This window comes from Stenella coeruleoalba (assembly GCF_951394435.1).
Source record: "Stenella coeruleoalba genome assembly, chromosome: 6".
NCBI lineage: Eukaryota > Metazoa > Chordata > Mammalia > Artiodactyla > Delphinidae > Stenella > Stenella coeruleoalba.
The window spans coordinates 100,363,929-100,383,295 of NC_137151.1; the positions used below are offsets into that span (position 1 = coordinate 100,363,929).

The 19,367-nt window shown below is 35.7% G+C and overlaps 1 protein-coding gene across 1 annotated transcript in view; it reads left to right on the top strand.

The window, feature by feature from the left end:
* The window catches only part of PTH2R (parathyroid hormone 2 receptor), a gene marked incomplete at its 5' end in the record, with an annotated part of 105,698 nt that overhangs the window by 40,137 nt on the left and 46,194 nt on the right, over positions 1 to 19,367 (top strand). Inside the window, 3 exons of the mRNA XM_079924364.1 lie at positions 8,889 to 8,999; positions 9,108 to 9,229; positions 17,586 to 17,683. Of these exons, the coding sequence (XP_079780490.1) occupies positions 8,889 to 8,999; positions 9,108 to 9,229; positions 17,586 to 17,683 (331 nt within the window). The remainder of the gene's footprint in view (positions 1 to 8,888; positions 9,000 to 9,107; positions 9,230 to 17,585; positions 17,684 to 19,367) is intronic.

Sequence of the window (19,367 nt, forward strand, 5' to 3'; positions counted from 1 at the left end):
CACTAGCCCCCTTCAGGCTGTGTTCACGCAGCCAACCCCTGTCCTCTCCCTGGAATCCGACCTCCGAAGCCCGAGCCTCAGCTCCCAGCCCCCACCCTTCCCGGCAGCTGAGCAGACGAGCCTCTCGGGCTGGTGAGTTCCGGGAACCGATCCTCTGTGCGGGAATCTCTCTGCTTTGCCCTCCACACCCCTGTTGCTGTGCTCTCCTCCGTGGCTCTGAAGCTTCCCCTCTCTGCCACCCACCGTCTCCACCCGCGAAGGGGCTTCCCTAGTGTGCGGAAACCTTTCCTCCTTCACACTGGTGCAGACCTCACACTGGTGCAGGTCTCGTCCCTCTTCTTTTGTCTCTGTGTTTTCTTTTTTCTTTTGCCCTACCCAGGTACGTGGGGAGTTTCTTGCCTTTTGGGAGGTCTGAGGCCTTCTGCCAGTGTTCAGTTGGTGTTCTGTAGTGGTTGTTCCACATGTAGATGTATTTCTGATGTATTTGTGTGGAGGAAGGTGATCTCTGCGTCTTACTCTTCTGCCATCTTGAAGCCGTTCCCGAAATACATCTTTTTAAAGGATTTCTTTACATTGGAATCTACTTATAGTGAATTCTCTCAGTTTTTGTTTGTCTGAAAAGGTATTTATTTCGGTCTCAATCTTCAGAGATACTTTTTCTGGATTTATGATCCTTGGATGAGAATTGTTTACTTTTATCTCCTAAGGATATTGTTTTACTTTTCCACCCTGGCTTCTATTGTTGTTGTTGACAAATCAGTTCTCAGTCTTTGTTGGTGATTTGTTTTTCTCATTGGCTCGTTTTAAGAGTTTCTCTTTGACTTTGATGTTCTGCAGTTTCATTCTGTATCTAGGTATGAGTTCATTTGATTTCTGGAGTCTAAGGTTCTGTGTCTTTTTGCAGTGGTGGGAATGTTTTGCTGTTTTGTCTTTGAAAATTTGCTCTCCCCTATTCTCCTATTCTCTGTTTCTGGAACTTTAAGTAGACAAGTATGGGAACTTCTCACATTACCCTTTGTATCTTTATGTCTTATATGATTCTTTGTTTTTCTACTGCTGTTTTGTTAATTTCTGCAAATATATTTTCCAGTTCACCAACTCTTTGTTCAGCTTTGTCTAATGGCTCTTTACTCCATCCATTAAGCTAATTTTGATTATTCTATTTTTCAGTTTTTTGGGATCTTCCTATTTAATTTTGATAGTTTCCTTATCTTAAATATTTTAATCTCTTTTCTTTTTCCTTCTTAGACACATTTTATATTCTGCATTTGCTATTAAAAGAACCACAGACTTTGCTTGTCAATACTGACTACCACACATGGGGGCTTATTTCCTTGTGTGTCTAATGACTTATGATAAAGAACTTATAAGGTATTCATGTAATGAGGTACTCTTCCAAAATTTCTGTTTTCTGCAAGGTGCCTAGTGGAACTGTTGATCTATTTCCAGTTTAAACTAAGACCACATATTAGACCACACATGAATGTGAGCTTGTGGTTAGAAATTGACAGAGAAGAATCGTTTTCTCCATTGTTTCCTAGTCCAACTCTAAATGCAGCCAGGAGTGAAACAAGCCAATCTCTTTCTGAAAGATACTTTTGTTTCTTGTTCACTCACTAAGGCGTTCATATTTTGGGGATCCTGGAGTTATACAGGAGTTTCCAGTCCAGTTTCCCACTTCATCAGGTCTCAGACTCATCTTTTGTTACCAGAATACAATCAAAATCCAGGCTCTTAGCCAATAAGTCAGTAGAGGCCTCTAATGTAAGCCCCAAATGCAGTGCCTACTGATCCTACGGAATAATTTCTGGTCTCAGATTTATTCCTTTAATTTGTAGCCAGCTAAGCCATGTTTTAACAAAGAAGGTTTTTATATTAATTCAGCCTTTGTAGGTGTCTTATACTAGGAAAGAGTTCTCTGAATGGCTAGACTAATAATGTCAGGAAAGGGAATCACTTACATTACCTTTAAAGAACACTGACCCTGATATCTCAAACATGTAGGTCTACTAACAAAGAGCAACACTGTCATGAAGGAATTTATAAAGATTGTTATCTAGGAGGGCTAAATGAACTATTTTCTATGAAGTCTCATGTAATTTTGAGCTGGAAGACATCTTAGAGACTATCTAGTCCAACATTGTCATCTTTATTGTCCCTTTAACAGTTCAGCAAAGACATTATGTGCCTACAGTGTGGTGCTTCTGTAGTAAGCACTGGAAAAAATGAATCAAAGTCTGTCCTTACCCCATGGGAATGATGATCTAATAAGGGAAGTAGACACCTTTCAGATGGTGTGTAAGTGTAACAACAGAGGTATCACAACTATGGAACCACTGAAAAAGCATCTTAATTCATCAGGGAGGAATCAGAGAAAGCTTTCTGGAGGAGCAATCTTGAAATTAAAGGAGTAGGATTTAGATGTGTACAGGAGGAAGTAAAAAGACATTCCTGGCAGAGGGAATAGGGTCGGCAAAGACAAGCAACTGGGAATCAGTCACACACCACAAGAGTTAAAAAGAGTAAGAGATCTGGATGTAAACTTATGTAACATCTAAAATTTGTGATGGTGCAACTCATGTGAAATGTGTAGATGAATAAATATTAAAAGAGAAAAGGCACTTTCTTTGAGATCTTTCTCCATACAATAGGATAGAATTAAATCTGGACGAACTTTGGTCTCCCTTTCAATGAAAAATGTCTATATATGTAAATTGACTTAGCATTTCTTCACTTTACAAGTGTGAAAAGATAAATGACATTTTGAATTCACTAGTTAATTTAAGAAGTTTTCATTTTAAAATTCTTCTAAAATTGAGAGATGCATATCAGAATATTTAGGAGTGAGCTGTTATGCTGCCTGCAACTTACTTTAAAATACCATAGCATTCATTTAGATGAAATAAATATGGTAAAATATTACCAACTGTAAATTCTAGATTGTGGGTATATAATATCCTCTGTTTTATTTCTGAAAAAATTTTATAATAAAAATAAAATATAATTTTTCTTCTTATCTATGAAAGAAAGAAAAGAAAACGTAAATGCAAATACCTCGTTATACAACTATTTAGGTATTTAAGAACAAAACCCAAAATATTAATGATCCCAGTTTTATTTCACAATTGTATGGTTGTATTATGTTTTGGGTAACTGTAGAACTGAAAAGAGTCAAAGTTATATTCTCCAAATTTTAGTTTGCTCTGTGTAAATTTCATGGTTTGACAAGTTTCACTAATGGTCAGTTTGTCCTGGCACACACAGAAGATTACAGGGAGTGTAATTAATGGTGTTAATTTATAAAGGGAGTTTGGTGACTCATTAGGAAATTAATTAGTTTCTTGCTAAATAATGAAAGTATTTACTCGCATAGAATGTGAAATGATGATCAAAGAGATGTTATTTAAGATCTCTGTATTAGCTGTATGAGGGCATGGCTTTCACAATCTTTTCAACCTTTTGTGAATATTGATTATTCTCTTTGTCAAAGAGCCACCAGAGAGATGATTACAATCTACAGAAACATTATTCTGGGGGAGTGTTGGTTTTCTGAATTTTGAAATATGTCTGTTTGTGGCATGGTATTTTTTTTTTTTAAAGGACATGCTATTCTATTTTACTTTTTAAAATTTCTTAAAATTGAAGTATAGTTAACTTACAATGTTGTGTTCGTTTCAAGTATACAGCAAAGTGATTCAGTTTTATATATATATCTATGTTATATATGTTGTTTCCATTATAGGTTATTACAAGATATTGAGTATAGTTTCCTGTGCTCTACAGTAGGTCCTTGTTGTTTACCTATTTTATATATAGTAGTGTGTATATGTTAATCCTAAACTCCTAATTTATCTCCCACCCCCACCTCACTATCCCCCTTGGTAACCAATAAGCCCCTTTGGTAACCAATAAGCTTGTTTTCTATGTCTGTGGGTCTATTTCTGTTTTGTAAATAAGTTCATTTGTATCATCTTTTTAGATTCCACATATAAGGGATATCATATGATACTTGTCTTTCTCTGTCAGACTTACTTCACTTAGTATGATAATCTCTAGGTCCATCCATGTTGCTGCAAATGGCATTATTTTATTCTTTTTTATGGCTGAGTAATATTACATTTTATATATATATATCACATCTTCTTTATCCATTCCTCTGTCGATGGACATTTAGGTTGCTTCCATGTCTTGGCTATTGTAAACAGTGCTGCAGTGAACATTGGGGTGCGTGCATCCAGGAGTGGGATTGCTGGGTCATATGGTAGTTCTATTTTTAGTTTTTTAAGGAACCTCCATACTGTTCTCCATAGTGGCTGAACCAATTTACATTCCCACCAACAGTGTAGGACGTTCCCTTTTCTCCACACCGTCTCCAGCATTTATTATTTGTAGACTTTTTGATAGCCATTCTGATAGGTGTAAGGTGATACCTAATTGTGGTTTTGATTTGCATTTCTCCAATAATTAGTGATATTGAGCATCTTTTCCTGTGCCTGTTGGCCATCTGTGTATCTTCTTTGGAGAAATGTCTATCTAAGTCTTATGCCCATTTTTTGATTGGGTTGTTTTTTTAGATATTTAACTGTATGTATATTTGGACTGGTATCTTTTAGGGAACAAAAACACGATTCCTTTTAAAGCATAAGGAAAATATCAGCAGTGTTCTTTATTGCAATTTAAAAACTACATAATTATAGAATAAACTGATCATTGACTTTTAGACTTCTGTGAAGACCTTAGTCCATCACATGATCAACTCTTGTCAGAAAATCTCACACGACATTGCAGCATACATTTTAGAGGGACAACTAGTTACAAGAACACAGGAATATGTGTCTGGGTCCATTTTATGTAGATTGCACCATAGATACTGTATCTGGTAAAGGATTGGATCCAGATAAATAAGGATGCATGACTTATTAAAGTTAAAGTGAATGGATGGGAAGCCATATGGAATGCTATCAAGACGTAGAAGAGTATCTAGTGCAAAGTTTATGGAAGAGATTGATTCATTATACTCTGTTTAAACAAGAAGGAAGATAAACACACACAAAGCATGTCATGGTGGAAAGAAGTAGGTGAAGCCATATACCAGAAACAGGAGCCAGCGTAATGAGTTCCCGGATTACTTGCAATATGTAAAGCCCAGGCTTTTATTATGAGAGCAAAGTGAGGCTGTTTCCAAGAAACATTCTCTTCTACGAGAACAATGTGGTGAGGGAAGATATTTTCTTTTTCTTATTGCTTCAGCAATTCACAAAGCAAATCAAGTACTTGTTTCCATGTGATATGGTGGACACTAGCAAGTTAATTTCAGGTTTGTGCTGAATTCTTTTCTGTAGAAATCGGTGTTTGCATGAGGTTCTATCATGCTGACTATTCAAAACTGAACAACTCGACATAACGAATGTTAGCTATAACAAAAATGCTCAGCTACAGTTAGTGTAGTTGGTAACTAAAAAATTGAGAGAGCTGTAATGGTACTTGTGGTAGCAGAATAATGTCCCCTCAAAGATGTCCAAACCCTAATATCTGGTGTTCTGCCTGTGTATGTTATATTACAGGGCAAAAGGGCATTGCAGACGGAATTAAGGTTGTGGACCTTAAAATAGGAAGATTATTCTGGATTATTTGGATGGGACTAATGTAATCACATGGGTTCTTAAAAGTGAAAGAGGAAGGCGGAATAGTCAGTAATGGAAAAAAAGAATGGAAGAGAGACTTGAAATGTGAGAAGGACTTGATCTCCCTTGCTGACTTTGAAGATGGAGGAAGGGGGCCATGAGCCACGGAATGCAAGTGGCTTTCAGAAGTTGGGAATAGCCCTCAGCTGACAGCCAGGAAGGAGATGGGAACCTCAGTCTTATCACTACAAGGAAGTAAATTCTACCAACAACTGGAATGAGTAAGGAAATGGATTTTCCCCCAGAGCCTCAGAAAGCATCACAGTGCTGCCCAGCCGTTGATTCAGCCTTGTGAATCTATAAGCAGAGGTCTGGCTGAGCTCACCGGACTTCTGACCTATAGAAAGAGTGAGATATAAATTTGGGGTATTTGAAGCTGCTAAGTTTGTGCTAATTTGTTATGGAAGCAATGGAAAATGAATACAGCACTCATGAAAAATAGTCTCTTTTGGGTAAGTTGGAATATGACATGGCTGATAGGCTCTCTTCTTGAAAGTTTCATACACAACTAATGGAGGGGAGTCCTGAAAAACAGAGTGGCAAACGCATGAAACAAAACAGGAGAAAATATTTGCAAAGGAACCAACTGACAAAGGATTAATCTCCAAAATATACAAATAGTTCATGCAGCTCAGTACCATAAAACAAACAACCCAATCAAAAAATGGGTGGAAGACCTAAATAGACATTTCTCCAAAGAAGACATACCGATGGCCAAGAGGCACATGAAAAGATGCTCAACATCACTAATCATTAGAGAAATGCAAATCAAAACTACAATGATGTATCACCTCACACCAGTTAGAATGGGCATCATCAGAAAATCTACAAACAATAAATGCTGGAGAGGGTGTGGAGAAAAGGGAACCCTCTTGCACTGTTGGTGGGAATGTAAATTGATGCAGCCACTATGGAGAACAGTATGGAGGTTCCTTAAAAAACTGAAAATAGAATTACCATATGACCCAGCAATCCTCTTCCTGGGCATATACTGAGAGAAAACCATAATTGAAAAAGAGTCATGTACCACAATGTTCATTGCAGCACTGTTTACAATAGCCAGGACAAGGAAGCAACCTAAATGTCCATCAACAAAGGAATGGATAGAGAAGATGTGGTATATTATATACAATAGGATATTACTCAACCATAAAAAGGAATGAAATTGGGCCATTTGTAGAGATGTGGATGGACCTAGAGACTGTCATATAGAGTGAAGTAAGCCAGAAAGAGAAAAACAAATATCACGTATTAATGCATATATGTGACACCTAGAAAAATGGTATAGATGATCTTATTTGCAAAGCAGAAATGGAGACACAGATGTAGAGAACAAACATATGGATACCAAGGGGCAAGCGGGGGTGGGATGAATTGGGAGATTGGGATTGACATATATACACTATTGATACTATGTATAAAATAGGTAACTAATAAGAACCTAAAATATAGCACAGGGAACTCTACTCAGTGCTCTGTGGTGACCTAAATGGGAATGAAATCCAAACAAGAGGGGTATATGTATATGTATAGCTGATTCACTTTGCTGTACAGTAGAAGCTGTCACAGCATTGTAAAGCAGCTATTCCAATAAAAATTAATTTAAAAAAACAGACAAAATTCCTCACCCTCAAGCTCCTTAAATCCTATGGTTTAAGAAAATGATAATAAAATAACACTTAATAGTGGAAGGTGATGAGAGCTCAGGTGAAAACTATAGTAGGAAAGGGGATAAGGAGTATGGGCTGGGGTGGGTGAGTGGGGAATAAGCCAGGGGAGAGAGAAGATCCTGAGGGGCCATTAGGCCTTGGAAAGACTCGGCTTCTGCTCAGAGTGAGATGGGAAGCCTTTGGAGGATTTGGGGCTATTGTATGAAGAATAAATGAGAGGAGAGCAAGAATGGAATTAAGAAGACCCATTGGGGGCCACTGCAGTAATTCAGTCTGGAGATATGGTGGCTTGGACCAGGGGTTTGACAGTGGACATTGTGAGAAGTAATAAGGTTCTGGATTCATCTCGAGGAGAGTAGAGTTTCTGAGAATTTTGTGTAAGATGAGTGTGAGACTCAAAGAAATTACTAGTAATTGGTAAAAGGGCAAACCCAAATCTTGGAGCTTACCTGTGAAGCTCAATCTATTTCATGTGTCACATGTTTTAACAGCAGTTAAAAAAAAGTCTAGGGTAAAAAATGTAGCTACAACTATGATAGACTTTTACGAACAGAAATTGTTCTTATCTCCCGATTCATCCCACCCCGCCCCCTTCCCCCCTTAGTATCCATACGTTTGTTCTCTACATCTGTGTCTCTATTTCTGCTTTGCAAATAAGTTCATTTGTACCCTTTTTCTAGATTCCACATATAAGCGATATTATCCGATAGATAACTAATGAGAACCTACTGTACAGCACAGGGAACTCTACTCAGTGCTCTGTGGTGACCTAAATGGGAAGGAAGTCTAAAAAAAGGGGATATACATATAGGTGTAGCTGATTCACTTTGCTGTACAGCAGAAACTAACACACCATTGTAAGCAACTATACTCCAATAAAAATTAATAAAAAAGAAATTGTTCTCAATGAATTCTGATGTTTCTTTTTTTAAACATCTTTATTGCAGTATAATTGCTTTACAATGGTGTGTTAGTTTCTGCTGTATAACAAAGTGAATCAGTTATACATATACATATGTTCCCATATCTCTTCCCTCTTGCATCTCCCTCCCACCCTCCCTATCCCACCCCTCTAGGTGGTCACAAACCACCGAGCTGATCTCCCTGTGCTATGCGGCTGCTTCCCACTAGCTATCTATTTTACATTTGGTAGTGTATATATGTCCATGCCACTCTCTCACTTTGTCACAGCTTACCCTTCCCCCTCCCCATATCCTCAAGTCCATTCTCTAGTAGGTCTGTGTCTTTCTTATATATTAATTGCTATAACTCATATATATTGGAGTCACTAAAATATGTTTAATTTATGCAAATCAAATGTTCCTATCAATGGGCCTTTGATGAGGCTAGGTGGATGAGTTTTGGGGTATTTGCATCAAATCTACCCCATTCTAGTTTCCAAAACTACCGATTTGTTTTACAGTGCCTGTGTTTTACATAGGCAGTGACCTGAAATTTTGTATTTTGAATGCATTCATTCTCTGCTTCTAACTGCATCTTTGTTTATTTGCTTTCTAATTTTTTTCCTTATCAGAGGGAAATTGTTTCCCAGAATGGGATGGACTCATCTGTTGGCCTAGAGGAACAGTGGGGAAAATGTTGGCTGTCCCATGCCCTCCTTATATTTATGACTTCAATCATAAAGGTATTGAATTTTTCTGAAATGATTAATTTGGAATAGAAATATATTTTTTTTTATAATGGACTCTACAAGAACTGAGCAGTCTCAGTGTTTTTCTTCATGTCTTCACAGGAGTTGCTTTCCGACACTGTAACCCCAATGGAACATGGGATTTTATGCACAGTTTAAATAAAACATGGGCTAATTATTCAGACTGCCTTCGCTTTCTGCAGCCAGATATCAGCATAGGAAAGGTAATGGTATCTTTGTATTTGTGAACCCCTAAGGGAAAGCAAAAGTCTTTATACAATTCTTGATTGTCAACCACTATTATAAAAATCCTTATATTATATGACACAAAGATCAAAAAAGATAAAAGCAAGTTTGGAATCTTTTCAGATACCTAGTTAAGGAAAGGTCTAGGATCTGAAACATTTTTTTTTCCTGTTTTAAGAAGTTAGTATTTTATTTTATTTTTTAAAAGTTAATTTTTATTGGAGTATAGTTGGTTTACAAGGTGTTAGTTTCTACTGTACAGCAAAGTGAATCAGCTATACATGTACATATATCCCCTCTTATTTGGATTTCCTTCCCATTTAGGTCACCACAGAGCATTGAGTAGAGTTTCCTGAGCTATACAGTAGGTTCTCATTCATTATCTATTTTAGGACCTGAAACATTTTGATATTTTCTTTAGGTTAGAGTGACCTGGCTGAGATATATGCATATATACTTATAAATATGTGTCTGTTGTATTATATTATGTTTACATTACACTATATGATGCTACATTATTTATGTATAAAAATTCAAATTGGTAGTCAGCAACATGATGCATGATTTTTTTCTTGGTTACCTATGAATGGCTACATCTCATCTCACTCTGTTCCTGGAGGAGCTTTGTATTTTTGAGATGTATTTTCCATATCATAAGATTTGCCAGCAGGTGATTTCATTAGTATATGAACGATTAGAGTTTCAGAATTAAAGAGGAGCAAGGGGTGTCTTATAGGTCTTCTCACACAATACCTTAATTTTACACGTGTGAGGCAATTCAGAACCAAAAGTTAAGTGTTGGTCAAAGTGACACAGCTGGATCATGGCAGGGTCAGTGCTGTTTCCGGTATGGTAATCATATGTAAATTTCAAAAACTTCTAGATAGTTACTTTTAGGTTATATGTGGTGGATTAAAAGTTATGCCTAGGGGCTTCCCTGGTGGCGCAGTGGTTGAGAGTCCGCCTGCCGATGCAGGGGACACGGGTTCGTGTCCCGATCCGGGAAGATCCCACATGCCATGGAGCGGCTGGGCCCGTGAGCCATAGCCGCTGAGCCTGTGCATCCAGAGCCTGTGCTCTGCAACGGGAGAGGCCACAACAGTGAGAGGCCCGCGTTCCGCAAAAAAAAAAAAAAAAAAAAAGTTATGCCTAAATTCCTATCACGCAGACCTCGTCAGTAAAATGCATGATGCTATAAGCATATGATGCTAGGAATGAACATGGTAAGTTGATGTATAAATGATTTTATGAGGATCCTAAGAACAGTCATAATACATAACTCTCCTAACATTAGACATTTTTCTTTATGCTTGATGACATTTATTTTTTGGTGGGGAGGGAAGGAGAGCAGTGGCAGAAGTGGTAAGTTGGAGTTTTCTTCGTTTGATTCATTTATTTTTGGCCGTGCTGAGCGGCATGTCGGATCTTAATTTTCTGACCAGGGATCAGACCCACGCCCCCTGCATTGGAAGTGCAGAGTCTTACCCAATGGACTGCCAGGAAAGTCCCTGTTTGATTTTGCATTAATAGTCAGAACTTCTTTTCTTAACTTTTTTTCTAGCACAAATCACTACCACCTTAATGACTCTTTAGTAAATTGCCAAAAGACCTCAGTTTTATATTTCATTGTTGATATGCTTCTTAGATAAAATTAGTCAATGTGAGGAGACAATTATGTACTCTACAATGGAACCAAAGCCAACAATGAGTTAATATAAACTACTTCAAAATAATTTCAATTTCATTGATATAAATAAACATTCACAATAGTTAGTATACTCAGCTATGAATTTGTGCATTAAATGATAAGGGCAAGTCTTCACAGCTTTTAAATGGCCATTAAATTATATCATGATTTTATTTACACTTAACTCTATTCAGAATATTACAACCATTCTTTTTAATTACTATGTATTCCAAGAATCAAAATAGCTAAGGATGGTGAAATACCCAAAATATATACTATTTTATATAAACATGATTTAAAAGTTAACTGAAAAATTTGATTTTGTTAGTGTAAGTAATTTATCTCCTTAATCAAAAATATAAAGAGTGTTTTCTATTGTTTACAACCCTTAAGCAATAACTTGAGAAAACTTAAGAATGTAAATATCTTTTAATAAGAAAACTGGATACCTTCTAAAGTTTTGATATAGTGTAGGGCAAAATGATATTACTTATGAGATATTAATTATTAATGGTTATAATCAGAGTTTTTGCATAAAAAAAGGTAAAAATGAAAAAGTGCATTTAGAATAAATGCCACATCTTTATAGGGGACAGAAGGTAAAGATTTTTAAAACATCTATTGTTTTGTTCTTTAAATAATTTCCATATCATTGACTTGACAAAATGAGCTAATTACTTTCAATAAAAAAAGCAAGAAAATTCTTATGCTGGGCCATGAGGTTGTTAAATTCTTTAGAGTATGATATTTTAAATAGTAGCATACTGTAGAAATTACCATATATCTCATGTCTAAAGGTTATATGGACTTTTGGACAGTAATTTAACAAGATATATTAAGAAATTTCAAGGGGGTCATATCCTTTGATCTTAAAATTATACTTCTAAGATTCAAGCATAAAGATTTGAAGTGGGGGGAACTGAATGGAATAATGTTCATTGAACCATTAATTATTATAGTGAATATTCTGAAGAATTTAAATTTCCAATGAAGAAATGGTTAAATAAGCTCAAATATATATTTTGTATAAAGAGTTTGTGGTCTTGGGAAATTCCTTTGTTATACAGTTACCTGGAAAAAAAAATCAGATAATAAATTTGTATATAAATTGGGAATGCAAATATTCAAAACAGTAGGAAATGATACATAGAAATAGAGTGAAAAGAAATACATGAAATACAGTGTTTCTTTTTGCTTGGTGGGAATTAGGGAATTTTTTTCCTTCTCTTTTTTGTATTTTACACATTTTCCAGATATGTTCTATAAAAAGTTTAACATTTTATTAAGAGAAAATAATATGTAATAAATGTTTTAAAAAAGAAACAAGAGACAAAGTCAGGATGTGGGAAGTTGCAACAATAAGAATAAGTTGAGTAAGATACAAAATTAATAATCTGTAAAAACCTATCAGTAAGCTGAGGATGCCAAGAAATCTAAATGAACCTAATTGCAGAAGTGGGAAAGCCCTTCTTATGAGAGAAAAGACCTATGGCTGCATTTATCCCTGGCTCTGCGCCAGAATAGGAGCAACCAGGCTATGGAAGGGGGTAAAAAGAAAAGAACCAGACTTTTAAAACAACTTTTATCAGACAAGGACTGGAATAAGGGCTTAGAATTCCAAGGAATGAACCCCAGTCACAGTGAGCTATTACCCATCATCCAATTCTTTCCCATAAGCCTTCACTGAGTGTCTAGAGCCAGTGTGCCAAAGGCTGGGGTGTAGCAGGTGGGCCAAGAGAAATTTCCCAAGATGTGCGTAGGACCCTCACAGAATGAGAGTGAGATGAGATGTAGCCATTCATAGGTAACCAAGAAAAAAATCATGCATCACGTTACTGACTACCAATTTGAATTTTTATACATAAATAATGTAGCATCATATAGTGTAATGTAAACATAATATAACAGACACATATTTATAAGTATATATGCATATATCTCAGCCAGGTCACTCTAACCTAAAGAAAATATCAAAATGTTTCAGGCCCTAAAATAGATAATGAATGAGAACCTACTGTATAGCTCAGGGAACTCTACTCAATGCTCTGTGGTGACCTAAATGGGAAGGAAATCCAAATAAGAGGGGATATATGTACATGTATAGTTGATTCACTTTGCTGTACAGTAGAAACTAACACCTTGTAAAGCAACTATACTCCAATAAAAATGAGTTGTAAGCTGAAGGCATGGCATGGAACAGAGGAGCTAAGAGACATCTCTTGGGGTATCTGTGGCTCTCTTTAAGTGCATGACTGCTGCAGCTCATAGACCGGGGGGAGGGCAGGAAAGCTGAGACAGACCCCCAAGATGACAAATCTCACTAAGTGAAAGACAGCAGCCTGACAAAATAGAACTGAGAAAGATCTTTCCTAGGCACATGATGTCGTCATCCAAAGCAAGGCAGTGGCTAGCTGAGAACTAGAGCAGAGCAGCATAATGGAGTGACATCTTCTGAGATGCAGAAAGCCCAGGGCAGAGCTGGAGAGCAAAGTGAAATTTCCAGCAGCTCCAAAGCTGATGGATGGTTCAAAAAGCAGAAAGAGTCCTTCTGTGGCTTGGAAAACTGTCAGATGGACTAAAACCCATATACTGGCCACTAGAGGCTGCTGGTGCTCAGATCCCACAATCTGCTGAAGGAAAAGTCTTGAATCTGCTCTCAAAACCTAAAATCAGGATAAAGGGAATCATAAAAACAAAAAAACCAAAGCACTACAGCAAACCCAATCCCAGTTTAAAAACAAAGTAATCCATCCTCCCAACCCAAGAAGCCTGGTAGAGGAAGAGGACTGCCCTTTTCAGGCTGTTAATATTACATACTCCAGTCCTTACTCTTCTTTTACCTACAATGCCTGTAGTGTAATAAAAAATTACAAGGTAAGGACCCAAAATCTAGAGTAAAAACAAAAGCAGGAAGAAACAGATGATCCAGATGTTGTAATTTGCAGATGAGGACTTGATAATTATTATAACTATGTTAGATGATTTAGTGAAAAAGGTGCATAAAACAGGTGGGAAAATCAGCAGAGAAATGAAAACTTAAAGAAAAAGGAAATTGTAGAATTGAAATATTCAATTAAAAAATGAAGAAGTTATTTGATATGCTCAACAGCAAACTGGACACAGCATGATAAAGATCAGTGAACCTAAAGAGAGGTCAGTAAAAATTATCCAACTGAAGCATTAGGAGAAAAAATAAATTAAAAAAACAGAACCATCTGAGACTGTGAGATAATATGTAATTGTCTTAACATATGTGAAATTAGAGGTAAAGAGAGAGGGAAAGAATAGGACAAAATAAATATCTGAGAAGGCAATAGCCCATAATTTTCTAAAGTGGATGAAATAAATCAATCCACAGGTTCCAGAGATTCAGCAAACCCTATGCAGGGTAAATAAAAAGAAAACCATACTTAAACACATCATAGTTAAACTGCTGTGAATCAAAGTAAAAAGAAAATCTTAAAAGCAGTGAGAGAAAAAGGGCACATTATATTCAGGGGAGCAACAACTAAAAAGATGCTGTGTTTTAGTAATAAACAGTGGAGGCCAGAATACAATGGAATGATATCTTTAAAGTGAAAATATTCATTAAGACAGAGGCAAAATAATGATATTTTTCAGACAGAAAATATCCGAGACAGGTTATCTTCATCAGCCTTTCAGTATAAGAAATGCTCAAAAGAATTCTCTAGGCAGGAGAGAAATATACCAGATGGAAGCATAGATTGTCAGAAAGGCATGAGGAGTACCAGAACAGGTGTATATGTGGATAAAAATAGCAGACTAAAATAATAAACAAAACTATATACCTATCCTTATTTATTGCTATGTTTATATCTATCGTTATATCTATAATTTAATTCATTTAAAATTTGTTGACTGCTTAAAGCAAACATAATAGCCTCTTATTGGGGTTTATAAATTATGCAGAACAAAATCTAAAAGGGACAAAGGCTAGGGGAGCAAAATTGAGTACATGATTGTAAAGTTCTATTTATATGGTGAAATAGTTCAATATTACTTAAATGTAAGCTCTAATAAGTTCAGATGCATAACCAAGTCTCTATAGTAACTGCTAAAAAATAACACAAGTTTTGGAATTCCCCGGCATTCCAGTGGTTAGGATTCCAAGCTTTCACTGCCAAGGGCCAGGGTTCAACCCCTGGTCAGGGAACTAAGATCCCTTAAGCTGCCCCCCACCCCAAAACAAAACAAGACAAACCCACATGTGAAATACTAAGAAATACTTGATTGATTTCCCCATCCCCTACCCCCCAATAAAAGGTAAGGAAGTAGGTACAGAGGAACAAAGAAGAGATAGGACATTTAGAATGCAAATACCTGTATGTTAGATTTAAACCCAGCCATAGGAATGATTGTATTCAAGGTAAGTGAACTGAACATTTTGCTTAAAAGGCAGAGGTTGTCAGAATGGATAATAAAAGTATGAATCAGTAGTTTGCTGTCTTTGAGAAATGTACTCTAACTATAAAGATACAGATAAATGTAATTACCAAGACGGAGGGACATTTCAAATTATAAAGAATCAATTTACCAAGAGGAAATAATCCTAAATATACATGCATTTAGGAGCTTCAGATTACATGAAGCAAAATTTGTCAGAGCTAAAGGGAGAAATAACCAAATTACAGCATGTTGACATTTTAAAGAATGCCATTTTCTTAGTAATTGATAGAACAATTGGACAAAACCTTCTATAGAATATATTTCAAACAATTTGAATAAATTGACATTTATAGATTAGTATTCACAATAACTGCAAAATTTACGTTCTTTTAAAGTACTCACCAAAGTTTTATCAAGACAGAACATATGCTGGGCTATAAAACAAGTTTCAGTAAATCTCAAGATTAAAATCTTATGGAGTATGTTCTCTGACCACAAAAGAATTAATTGAAAATAAATTAAAATATGTATACAATTCATAAATAGTTGGAAATTATGTGACCAATGGCAAAAGTTTGAACTGAATAAATATGAAAGCTCAATATATATAAAAAATTGTGGGAAACAGCAAAAGCAGAGTGTAGAGAAAGATTTATACTTTTCAATGTTTAATTAGAATAGAAGAAAGGTGAAAATTCAATGATCAAATCTTCCACATTAAGCTACATAATGTAATACCGAGAGCCACCACCGAAAGCACTATACAAAAATATAAATCAAAATGGAATTCTACAAAATGTTCAAGTAACCAGGGATGGCAGGAAAAGCAAAACACAGAAATGAAAAACATAACAGAAAATAAAAATATAAAATGATGGACTTAGCCTTAACATATCAATATTATATTAAAAGCAAATGGTCTTAATATACCAATTAACAGAGATTGAAAGAGTCTATAAAAAACATGACCCAACTTTGTATGTTATCTACAAAGTTTGAAACTCTTTTCAAATATGGTATATGTAGGTCACATGCATACCATGCAGTACTATGCAGCAATAGAAAAGAACAAACTTGGTATGTGTAACAACTTGAATGCATCTTGAGGTTATTACTCTGAGTGAAAAAAACCAATCTCAAAGATCATGTTCTGTATGATTTCATTTCTATAACATTTATGAAATGACAAAATTATCGAGATAGAAAACAGATTAATGTTTGGCAGGTGATAAGGATGGTGGAGAGGAACAGGGTAGGCATGACTGTAAAGGAAACAGCACAAGGAACATCTTTGTGATGATGGAATAGTTCTGTATCTTGATTGCAGAGAAGGTTACAAAAATTTTCATATGTAATAAAATGACACAAAACTGTAAACACATGAACTGCACCAATGCCAAATTCCTGGTTTGATATTTTAGTGAACTTATGTAAGATGTAAGCATTGGAGGATACTGCGTGAAGGGTACATAGGACCCTTTTTACTATCTTTTCCACTTCTTTTGAATCTAGAGTTATTTTAAAATACAAAAAAAAAAAAAAAGGAATGAACCATTGATTAATGCAACAATATCAGTGAATATCAAAACAGTATATTGACAAAAAGAGTATATACTATGTAATTCTAAGAAATATAAGAACAGTTGAGAAATATATGAAGTACGTGAACAGATAAAGCCAATTTGTGGTGACAGAAATTGGAACAGTAGTTACCTGGGGGTGGATGGTGGGTGGATTTTTGACTAGCAAGTGGCACAACGAACTTGGTTTGTCAAAACCCATCAAACTGCTCATTTTAAATCTGCACATTTTGTTTCATGTAAACTACAGCTCAATAAAAAAGCTAAAGAAAACTAGAAGTAATATTCCAAAAGTGACATATTTTTTTTACCAGTTTTAAAATAGTCTGTAATATGTGTTTTATTTACTCCAAATATCACATGTTAGATATACAGTTCCAATTAGTTAAAATGAACACTGTAAAAATACATGAAGTAAATTTTGTAACATTGAATTTGGCCTCACTTAAGCAAGAAGAAATGCCAAATATTTTAATTATATCTTTAACCCTGACTTGAATTTAGGGAGTAAAAGGAAGGCCAGAAAAATAACCTGTATATTATACGAATGTGGTCACACGTTGCCTATCTTTAAAGAGGTTAAAAGCATGATTTTTAAGTTTATCTACATCAAATTATTTGTTCAAACCTGCTTTTCTGATTAAATCTGTTGCCCTCCAGCAAGAATTCTTTGAACGCCTCTATGTCATGTACACTATTGGTTACTCTGTCTCCTTTGGATCTCTGGCTGTGGCTATTCTCATCATTGGTTACTTCAGGTGAGTGATTCCCAGTCACTTTCTCCATGAAAGGGTAGTTCTGTTCTTATTCATCAAAGACACAGACCTCTCATAATCTGTACCTCCAAATACTTTTCCCAAACACAAGTTTCTGAATTCAGCCTAGTGTAAAATTATTTGACTTTGTAGTGTAAAATTATTTGACTTTGACAATTTATTTTTGATGAAAAATTCAGGGTTCTTCTTTGTTGTTTGTTTGTTTAAAAACTTAAAGCATCAAAGCAGTATGAAACCATTAAGCCAATAGATCTGCATTGTAGTATAGTTTTGCAAAGTGACGTAGACTATTGTCAAGTGAGTTACAAAAATTTTCACTCATGATGTAAAGACTTATTTCACTTTTCCCAAGTGATTTTGGTGCCATAGGGCAGAAATTCATTTTAAATAATCTCTAATTGATTTGAGATCATATATAAAGAAATAGTATTTATTGCTTTTGCTGTGGTTTAATTTTTATCCACTTAAACTTTTGTCTAATTCAATTCAACTTAATCTAAGTCAACACAGAATTTTGAAAGCCAATATGGTGATAAAACAGTGAACTACGTGTATAGGCTGATGCTTGCAGCTGATTTATGACACAAATAGCTGAGAAAACAATGAGTTTACAGTTTGAGAAGTGCTGTGATTCAGGTGGCTTATAGTGATTTGGGAGGACAGAGGAGGGACAAGAGAGAAGACTTCCCAAATGACACATGAGTATACACAAAATTTAACCAAAAGAGGAAACTGAGGAGAGAGTTCCAAACCTAAGTTTAGATCAAGAAAAAACATGGAATATCTGAGAATTGAGAATTTTGCTGTAGGCAGGTGATGGACACAGAGGCTAGAGAGGCAGCCTGGGAAGGTATTGAGACCTGTATATGGAATCTGAACTTCACCCTAAGAGCCAGAGAGGAGCCATGAAGGATTTTAAGCAGAGGAGTGACATGGAACGTGCATTGTAAGGTGGAGTGTGAACTGGTGGTAGGAAGCCCATTTGGAAGATGCTAGTAGAGTCATCAGGACAAGAAGACTGTTGCCTGGCCTAGGGCAGTGGCCTTGGGGATTGGATAGAAATGGACAGTTCTGAGACATATTAAATTAAGATTGTACAACTGAAAAAATTTAGTGCTAAATTATATGCAGGAAAAGAAGGAGTGAGGTTAGATGATACATTAGAAAATGGAAATAGAGGATTTAGAAATTAACAGAAACTATAACTAAAAGAAAAATTTTATATTTTGTTTCCTATTATCTTACAATCCTGTCTTCCTTGAAACTTCTCATACCTATTTCCTAGTTTACTTTTCTCCTCTGATTTATAGCTGTCTAATGTATTATCTGATGTTTTACTTATTTATCTTTTTATTTTTTGTCTCTCCCTCTAGAATGTAAAGCCACACAGAGTAGGCATTTATTTTTTTCTGTTTGCTCATTGCTGCACTCTCAGTAGTACTTGATATGTCCTGGTGCTCAGTAAATGTTTGTTGAATTAATAAATAATGACTAGTTGTAATATTCCAACCACTTCCAGCAGTTTCTCATATAGTAGTGGTATAGTGGTGTAGTTTATATATCCAAAGCATTTGCTTTATTGATTTACTAGTCCATTGGTTCAACAAGCGTTTTTCTCTATCATGTGATAGTCCCTTTTTGGTATTGATGGAGGCCAAGTTAAGAT